Below are 10,379 nucleotides of genomic sequence, written 5' to 3'. Positions count from 1 at the left end.
TAACGACTCGTTTGATGAAGACACAGAGATCACTGAAGCTGTGAGTACACACACACACACACACACACACACACACACACACACACACACACACACACACACACACACACACACACACACCAGGTCTAACAGTGTGTGTTTCTCTTTCAGGATTACTGGCGCTGTGTGAAGTGTGACGAGTTGAACCCACCTCTGCCCGGAAAATGTCTTCGCTGTTGGACGCTGCGCCAGGATTGGCTGTCTGAAGCGTCACTCCCCCCAAAGCCCGCCTCCTCCAGTTCCAAAGACCTGCCCACAAAGCCCACCGACCAATTAGCAGCCAGAGAGACTCCAGGTAGAGAGAAGCTGTTTACCTGCAAGGATTCAAAGGTTTTATCGTCATATGCTCAAAAGCTATAGAGTAGAAATGGAAATGAAGTTCTTCTGACCTGAGCTCCTCCAACATGCAACATATAATAACATACAAATAATAAGTAGTGCAAGAAGTCTATACACATGTAAATAGAACAAGAACAGAATATGAAATGAAATACGGTTTATTGCGGTGATAACTATTTATATAAATAAGTAGATTGCAAAATGTGGGAAATAACAGAACGATCGATATTAGACGTACATTTTCTTTTGCAATACATTTGAAATTCTCTCGTACTTGTGCATCCTTAACTGATGTCCGCTTTGTCTCCTGTAGGCTCAGATGGTGAGGAGAACGAAGGAGTGGACGTCCCCGATGGGAAAAGGTCCAAAGAGACGCCTCTTTCGTCTCAGTGCTTCTCCGACTCTTCAGCCCCAAACTCTGAGGAGCTCTTCTCTTCCTCCTTGCCGTCCTCGTCCTCGCAGCAGAGCACTCCTGACTCCCAGCCTTCTTCGTCCTCCATCGACTCCCAGGAGCTCCTCCCATCTTCCGCCAACACTCCTCGTCCTCCTGCCGGAGTCCCTAATCTGGAGCGCAGTGTTTCTGCAGAATGGCGTCTTCCCGAGTCCTGTCTGGATCCGTGTCTCATCTGTCAGTCGCGTCCGAAGAACGGCTGCATCGTTCACGGAAACACGGGACACCTGATGTCCTGCTACGTGTGCGCCAGGAAGCTGAAGAACAGGAACAAGCTGTGTCCCGTGTGCAGGCTGCCCATCCAGTCCGTCGTCCTAACCTACCTCAGCTAGAACATCCCAGAATAACATCCAGCATCTCCCGGGTTCCTTCATCTCAACCCTTATGACACGTAGAGGTTCTGTTCAGCAGGATAGACACTACAAAGGAACGACATGACTTAACATCCCCGATGCTAAGCTAAAGGCGGCTAATCTTTTCATTCAAACGCATTTAAAAAAACATGAGAGCGAACAGGAAGTTGGACACATGCTCATTCCTGCACCACTCCATACGTACCAAATTTCAGTTGACTTGCGTCCGTTCGTCTCTCGCTTTAGGTGTCTGTTATTCAGGAAGCTGGAATTATTTAATTTTTTGTCAACAACTGCCTAAAAAAGAGACTAAAATCTAAACCATTTTTGTCAATGTTCTGTTCTTCTTTCACTTCCTGTTTCTGTGTGAGACGCATTGTTTCCCACTCGTGTCATTTTGACTTGTTTTTGTTAATAATGATGTTTCTTATCATTGAGAAAGTTCTTCGACGTATTCAAATAGTTCAATTTAAAAAATAGAAGGAAATGTGGTGTTTACTAAAGAAGAAGGGAGAAAGTGCATATTTTTGGTTATAAACAAACACGTCTTATGTTGAGCGTCAGTGCGCTCTCAGGTTTGTTTGTTTTTATTTATGGGAAATTGACAAAATGATGCTTAAACCTAAATGTCAATTACATAATTTTTCGTTTGGAAGCAGTTTTTCTCCCCCTCGTTTCTTCTTCTGAAATGTCTCGCGTTAGAGAGAGGACATAAGGAACACTCCTGATGTTAGATTATACTTTTCTGTGTCAAGTTTCAATGCATCATTTATTTACAACGGAGTAAATATACCTTGTAAAAACTCTAAGTGTCAGGTTGTTTCTTAAAAAGATCTCGTGATGTTTAATTTAATAGATTTCCCGGATAAAACACTAACTTTGATTCTAATTAAAAAGACAAATAGACATTTCCTTTATGGATCATTCTATACTTTATCATACATTTCTTATCGCAACATCTTCAACACAGAAAACAATCCAGGTTGCTCAACGCTTTGGATTCCTTCAAGCATCCTTACTCGACCAGGAGCTCTTTTTAAGTTAGATATCAGATCAGGTTTTGCATCGTTGATTCTCACTGAAGATAGTTCAAGGTAAGAAGTGTTCAAAAAGCTCTCGTGAGGAGGTTTCCAACGTTGGACTATAATCTTTTTAGCTGCAGTCGAGACAGATTTAGGGAGTTTTCCACGTAAGGAAAAGGTGAGATTCATCATTTAGAAGTTCTTAACCCTATTCAATCCGTAAGGGAACGAGTAACCTTCCCCTGAGAGGGTCATCTTACTCCTGGACACAACATGTAAGAAAGAGCCAATGGGGACACAAAGAACAATAAGGGTCTAATTCTTAGTGTTAGATAGAATGGGAGGGATGAACCCCTCTTTAATGGTCTCACACACAGCACACACACAGTGACACTTGTTCTCTGCTTTTAACCCATCCTAGAACCAGGAGCAGTGGGCCGCTAGTGGACGACCCATATACTGGTTTGGGTTTTTTGAAGCACTAACATGAACACATTGAATCCAATTCTTGTCCTAAAGTCAGTGGATTTCCCCTATATATTTCTGAGAGCTAAGATCGTTATAAATAAACAACACTATTTGTTTGGGACTCAGAAAAGGATGTTCTTTCAAATCTGAGGGTTTACAGGCAGAGCTTATTCTCAAAGTAAAAGGAGAGTGTTTTTGACCAATTTCTGAAAGTCAAGAATATACAATTTTCCCCATTAATGTCCTGCAGAGATTTAATTTAAAACCTTAATCCTCCCCAGCTTTGTTTTTAAATGGTTTGCAGTCAATAGGTTATGATTGTTCCAAAGTGTGGGAAGGTGAGCCTCCCCTCGGAGAACATAAGAACATCCGCGCCCCCACTCCCAATTATTATTGATATTATTATTATTATTGATGTCAGCGAACCGAGCCGGCCGTTTGCGAACCGAGCCGCCCGTCAGCGAACGGAGCCGCCCGTCAACGGTCTCCACAGACAGCGAAAAAGTGTGCAAGTGACACGTTTTCTGTCAGACGCTGTCTCCTCTCTCACTTTAGGTAATTTCACAAAAGATCGATCCATGTTGCCGCTAGCATAAAGTTAGCTGAAGTTAGCTAGCTAGATTTCACTGTTTCTCGTTGCATTTTTTTTTCAAACGCCCCCCCGGGAGTTCAAATTGGATCGTACAGTAAACAGCATTTTTTTGGTAGATGTACCTAAAAAGGAGAAGTCCCTTTTATTGGCGCTATCAATTCTTCTTCCAAGATGAAACTTTATCCTCAGAGATCTAAATGTGAATATGATGATATCGTTTAAAAAGTACACAAATATTATTTATAAATTATCCCGATTAAACCCGATTGTCGCTTTACTTAGTGACGCATTACAGAGTTCTTTTTTGTAAATATTTGAGAGATTATTCAGAGTAATAGACCCATGAATATTTGTCTTAAGGGCTTAATTATTTCCTTGACAGTTTCCTGGAAAGAGATATGTAATATGTTTGTAAAAATGTGAATATCTAAATAAGAAATACTATAAAAAGTGTCTTTAATTTATTATATTTGCCATATAATATATGTTTGCCTTGCAGTGCACTGACAGGTCTATATTCTTCCCAGGAAACTTCCAAGGAGTGTCTTTTTATTTATTTTGTTTATTTAAGATGCTCGTGTGTATTTTAAGCTGTGAGCATTTAAATAAGAAGATCTCTAATATTTTTCTGTTTGAGCTGAATAAAATATGACTTCTGTTTACTTGTTGTTGTTGACTTTCTATATTTGCTTTATTACTCAAAGCTATCAACCAGATGTACTAAATAAGTTCATTTTTTAAAATTAAATACATGAAAAGACTCAACATACCAGACGTTTTCTAGAAGGATAATTGTTTCACATACGCAGTCATGCTCCTATTGGCTAGCGCTCCAACACATTGTACGTGATAGGCTAAGGGGCGGGACATAACAGAGCCGGCCAGCTAACCAATCAGAGCAGACTGGGCTCTGGTTTCAGACAGAGGGTGAAAAGAGGTGCTGCTTTACTTGAGTATTTACATGTTATGCTACTTCATACTTTTCCTCCACTACAGTTCAGACGTAAATGGTGTACTTTTCCTCCACTACATGTATTTAATACCTTTAGTTACTTCACAGATCTGGATGAATGATGTGAAATATAATCAAGTGTTGAATCAGACTTTAGTTCCACCTGGAGTAAATCCACCAGCTACCCTGCAGTATACAAAGTCATTCAAACTAGCTGCACCTTTACCAGCTTTGAGAACACTTTCATGATCAATCATTATAAAACATATCATATATATTATTCTGAAATGGACCAATCTGCACAATGACTACTTTTACTGTCGCTACTTTCACTATATTTTGATGAGAATACTTTTCTACTTTTACTTGAGGAACATTTTGAATGCAGGACTTTTACCGTAACAGAGTATTCCTACACTCTGGTACTTCTACTTTTACTCAAGTACAAGATCTGAGTACTTCTACTTTTACTCAAGTACAAGATCTGAGTACTTCTACATTTACTCAAGTACACAAACTGAGTACTTCTACTTTTACTCAAGTACAAGATCTGAGTACTTCTACTTTTACTCAAGAACAATATCTGAGTACTTCTACTTTTACTCAAGAACAAGATCTGAGTACTTCTACTTTTACTCAAGAACAAGATCAGAGTACTTCTACTTTTAGGAAATCATGAATCCACCTTTTTAGAAAGTGTATACTGCCCTCTTCTGGACAAAGGTGGCTCTACACTCATCAAAATGTAATCAATCAGGAAAGGGTTTTATACTCTCTACTTTTTTCTGATATTGAAAGAGTTACAGAAAAAATACTTAAAATGTGTAAATGTCTAAATATGACCAGATTCTGCTCTATGATTGGTTGATAATAACACACATGTTACTTTGAATCCTATATTTCTTTCATAAATGAGCTAATTCTCACCAGTTAAACTATCCCGAATTATCCATTACTTCTCCTTGTTTACAATGAACCAATGCACGTGCAGAAAGAAATAGCAAAATTACTTTTATAGTAAATAAAACGTTAAAATGTGATAATTTTCAAGCAAGTTTGAAGCCTCTTTTTTTCCTTATGACTTCTGGGCGGATTTACTATTGTTTACTCTCAAATAAATGTCAAAGATACGATATATCGAGGAAGTGTAAGTCAAAGCGAATCTTAAAATACTTGTATTGTGCTTGTAAAGTCAATTGTAAGGCTTATAATTACCTTAATTGCCTCCAAAGGTTGTGAGAACATCCACTGCAGCTGCTGTCAATCAACGGTTTAACTACAACACCTGACTTCCGGTTTGGTTGAAGAGCACCTTTTGAGTCATCTTTTGGCTTCTCTAAAAATGCGTATCGACTGCTTTTTTAATGCTTAAAAACACTTACAATAGTTAATTATTATTATTTTAATCCATCTATTTTATATATTATTTTATGTATCTTTAATATCAGATTTTTACTTTAATTCCAATGTATTTTATATTTTATTAATTTATTAACTCTATTTTTATTACACATTTTCCCTTTTTTTAAATGTAATTATTTGTATTGCAAATATTATTAGTATAGTTTATGCTAATTTATAATGTTCATATAATATTACATTTTGCATTTACTTTATTGGTATTGCAAATGTTTCCTTTTTTAATTTAATTTATTATTATTATATTTTATTTTACTGTAAATATTATTTTTTGCACATTTTTTAATATTATTTAATTTTTTATTTAATATATATATTTTTTAATGTACTTTATTTCTATTTCAAAATTAAAAGATATTTTTGAACAACTACTAAAAGCTGCAGCAAAATGAAAAGAAATGTATACAAATTCCAGCACTCAATTACAAGGATGTTTTGTTGTATTTCTTGAAATACGCCAAAATAATGAAGGAATAAAAGTAGATTTTCCATTTGTATAAACATCTTTTATTGGATATTCTGAACTTGGAGGATCTGGATTTTCTCCCACGTCTCCCCTCCCTCAGAAGACTCATAGATTTGGGCTCCAGACCCCAAAGTAAAGACATTTTTTTCTGCCTGCTTTTAAAACTAACACTTGGTCCAGTCCATCCAAAAACCATTCACTTCCTACAACGAGAATAAGCAATGGGAGAGTCGACGTACAAACGGTTTTACAACGGTAAACACATCAGAACCAGTGGGTAACATTCAAAACCAAGGTCCCCTATTATACTGTTCTTCATCAATATATCACAGGTCTCAGAAATATCCAGAGCCTGTCTCTGATTGGCTGAAACACCAACCAGATCATTGCAGCATTACCCATAATCCCCTCTGTTTCAGCCCTGTTTCCAAAGTGCTGATTCTCTGTCTGTTACTTTAGATGAAAATAAGGAGCCCCTCCCCACGCCCCTCTGAGAGAGATTTGGTTACAAAGAACTCAATGGTGCTCTAGGAGGAGATTCAGGTGATAAGGGGTGGGGGGGGGGGGTTACCTTGGTTGCTGATTGGCTAAAGGTTACACAAGACAAAACATCGTTATGACATCACAAAGTGGCCAAAATCTGATCAGCTCATTTTCAGACAGGTTTTTATAGAAATGGATCAAAAAGAGAGAGAATCTTTGTTCCTGAAACTTTCAGAGTCTCTTTCCACAGAGGGGACACATGTTGATGTAGAAGAGACATGAAGAAGAGGGGACACATGTTGATGTAGAAGAGACATGAAGAAGAGGGGACACATGTTGATGTAGAAGAGACATGGAGAAGAGGGGACACAAGTTGATGTAGAAGAGACATGAAGAAGAGGGGACACATGTTGATGTAGAAGAGACATGAAGAAGAGGGGACACATGTTGATGTGGAAGAGACATGAAGAAGAGGGGACACATGTTGATGTAGAAGAGACATGAAGAAGAGGGGACACATGTTGATGTAGAAGAGACATGAAGAAGAGGAGACACATGTTGATGTAGAAGAGACATGGAGAAGAGGGGACACATGTTGATGTAGAAGAGACATGAAGAAGAGGGGACACATGTTGATGTAGAAGAGACATGAAGAAGAGGGGACACATGTTAATGTAGAAGAGACATGGAGAAGAGGGGACACATGTTGATGTAGAAGAGACATGAAGAAGAGGGGACACATGTTGATGTGGAAGAGACATGAAGAAGAGGGGACACATGTTGATGTAGAAGAGACATGAAGAAGAGGGGACACATGTTGATGTAGAAGAGACATGGAGAAGAGGGGACACATGTTGATGTAGAAGAGACATGGAGAAGAGGGGACACATGTTGATGTAGAAGAGACATGAAGAAGAGGGGACACATGTTGATGTAGAAGAGACATGAAGAAGAGGGGACACATGTTAATGTAGAAGAGACATGGAGAAGAGGGGACACATGTTGATGTAGAAGAGACATGGAGAAGAGGGGACACATGTTGATGTAGAAGAGACATGAAGAAGAGGGGACACATGTTGATGTAGAAGAGACATGAAGAAGAGGGGACACATGTTAATGTAGAAGAGACATGGAGAAGAGGGGACACATGTTGATGTAGAAGAGACATGGAGAAGAGGGGACACATGTTGATGTAGAAGAGACATGGAGAAGAGGGGACACATGTTGATGTAGAAGAGACATGAAGAAGAGGGGACACATGTTGATGTAGAAGAGACATGAAGAAGAGGGGACACATGTTAATGTAGAAGAGACATGGAGAAGAGGGGACACATGTTGATGTAGAAGAGACATGGAGAAGAGGGGACACATGTTGATGTAGAAGAGACATGAAGAAGAGGGGACACATGTTGATGTAGAAGAGACATGAAGAAGAGGGGACACATGTTAATGTAGAAGAGACATGGAGAAGAGGGGACACATGTTGATGTAGAAGAGACATGGAGAAGAGGGGACACATGTTGATGTAGAAGAGACATGAAGAAGAGGGGACACATGTTGATGTAGAAGAGACATGAAGAAGAGGGGACACATGTTAATGTAGAAGAGACATGGAGAAGAGGGGACACATGTTGATGTAGAAGAGACATGGAGAAGAGGGGACACATGTTGATGTAGAAGAGACATGAAGAAGAGGGGACACATGTTGATGTAGAAGAGACATGGAGAAGAGGGGACACATGTTGATGTAGAAGAGACATGGAGAAGAGGGGACACATGTTGATGTAGAAGAGACATGGAGAAGAGGGGACACATGTTGATGTAGAAGAGACATGAAGAAGAGGGGACACATGTTGATGTAGAAGAGACATGAAGAAGAGGGGACACATGTTGATGTAGAAGAGACATGGAGAAGAGGGGACACATGTTGATGTAGAAGAGACATGGAGAAGAGGGGACACATGTTGATGTAGAAGAGACATGAGGAAGAGGGGACACATGTTGATGTAGAAGAGACATGGAGAAGAGGGGACACATGTTGATGTAGAAGAGACATGGAGAAGAGGGGACACATGTTGATGTAGAAGAGACATGGAGAAGTGGAGAATAGGTGACCTTTAAAACAAAATGTTTCCAAATATTAAAACACACAAATCCTCCGAATAGTGGACGCTTAACTCTTCGATCCAATCCCTCATCCAGTCGTCACACACTGACATGTTCCTGAACCCGAAAAACTCTAAGTCAAACATTCAAATCATAAATAAAAATCTGGGGAATATAGAAGTATTTTTCAATGGTTTTAGGCTAAGCTAATGTTCCACCATGCATGATTCCTAAAGCACTTTGTAAATACCTATATTTCAAGTGGTTTTTATATTAAATCATATTTAAAGTAGAGAAATGATTCAGTAAAATCTCAAAATCTTTCCAAAGTGACAAAATGGTCCAAGCTTTCTTATTGTTTCATGTCATTTAGGAGTGAGTAAACTGCTAATCGTTTGCATGACTTGACAAAGAAAGACAAACATGTGCGTGACACTTGTTTCTTTTGGCATTTACTTCCAAATCTTCTTTCAGTTCTTCTCTTAAAGGCACTCGCTGGTGGGAGAAAGAAGCGATAGAGAAAGAGAGGTCAGATTTATTATATTTAACATTAAAGGGGCCACATCCTGCTGATGTTCAGGTGTATATCAGTATGTAGAGTCTCTACTTTAAAGAGTCCTCTCCTGCTGATGTTCAGGTGTATATCAGTATGTAGAGTCTCTACTTTAAAGAGTCCTCTCTTGCTGATGTTCAGGTGTATATCAGTATGTAGTGTCTCTACTTTAAAGAGTCCTCTCCTGCTGATGTTCAGGTGTATATCAGTATGTAGTGTCTCTACTTTAAAGAGTCCTCTCCTGCTGATGTTCAGGTGTATATCAGTATGTAGTGTCTCTACTTTAAAGAGTCCTCTCCTGCTGATGTTCAGGAGTATATCAGTATGTAGTGTCTCTACTTTAAAGAGTCCTCTCCTGCTGATGTTCAGGTGTATATCAGTATGTAGTGTCTCTACTTTAAAGAGTCCTCTCCTGCTGATGTTCAGGTGTATATCAGTATGTAGTGTCTCTACTTTAAAGAGTCCTCTCCTGCTGATGTTCAGGTGTATATCAGTATGTAGTGTCTCTACTTTAAAGAGTCCTCTCCTGCTGATGTTCAGGTGTATATCAGTATGTAGTGTCTCTACTTTAAAGAGTCCTCTTTAATGTGGCTTCAATAAACACATTTCTGACAGAGAAACGGTTTGAGAAGTTTCCGTCTGGAGGTCATGTGGTGCTCAAACTGAAGGTCGTATTGCTCCATATTTTAAAGAAGCCGTTTGTAAATATTCTAGAAATCCTCCACCTTCCAAACGGAATATTTGTAACTCACCACATAAAGCACGTGGTCTGGTTTCAGAAGGCAAAGAATAATGCACATGTATTTTTATATTTAAGGTGAGGATGATGAATGTGTCGTTCAGGAGATTAAACCTCACGATGACACGAAGAGTTGACACATTGCAGGACACTAACGATATGCAGGAATGTGGTTTCATTTGTATTTTAATGTAACTTCTTGTGAAAGGAAAACTTAAAATGCATCAAATCAAACAAAGAACACACTAAGATGTATTTCCTTTATGGTTTTGTTACTTTTTGTGTGTATGTATTGGGTGTCGTTAGATTGTTGTTTCAGTGTTTTGAATGGACGTACCTTTTGTAGTTTGTTATATTGCAGTTTTAAGAACACTTTCAAAGCACAGCGGACGAAAAG

The 10,379-nt window shown here is 38.8% G+C and overlaps 1 protein-coding gene across 1 annotated transcript in view; it reads left to right on the top strand.

Annotated features, from left to right (window-relative positions):
• The window catches only part of mdm2 (MDM2 proto-oncogene), a 7,706-nt gene extending 3,780 nt beyond the window's left edge, over nucleotides 1-3,926 (top strand). The window contains exons 5-7 of the mRNA XM_079654615.1: nucleotides 1-40; nucleotides 151-334; nucleotides 692-3,926. Of these exons, the coding sequence (XP_079510741.1) occupies nucleotides 1-40; nucleotides 151-334; nucleotides 692-1,161 (694 nt within the window). The 3' untranslated portion in view covers nucleotides 1,162-3,926. The remainder of the gene's footprint in view (nucleotides 41-150; nucleotides 335-691) is intronic.
• The last annotated feature ends 6,453 nt before the right edge of the window (nucleotides 3,927-10,379 follow it).

The sequence above is a fragment of the Notothenia rossii genome, assembly GCF_949606895.1.
Source record: "Notothenia rossii genome assembly, chromosome: 10".
Taxonomy (NCBI): Eukaryota; Metazoa; Chordata; class Actinopteri; order Perciformes; family Nototheniidae; genus Notothenia; species Notothenia rossii.
The sequence above is the reverse complement of the archived record's forward strand: the minus strand, read 5'-3'. Positions and strand labels throughout refer to the sequence as shown.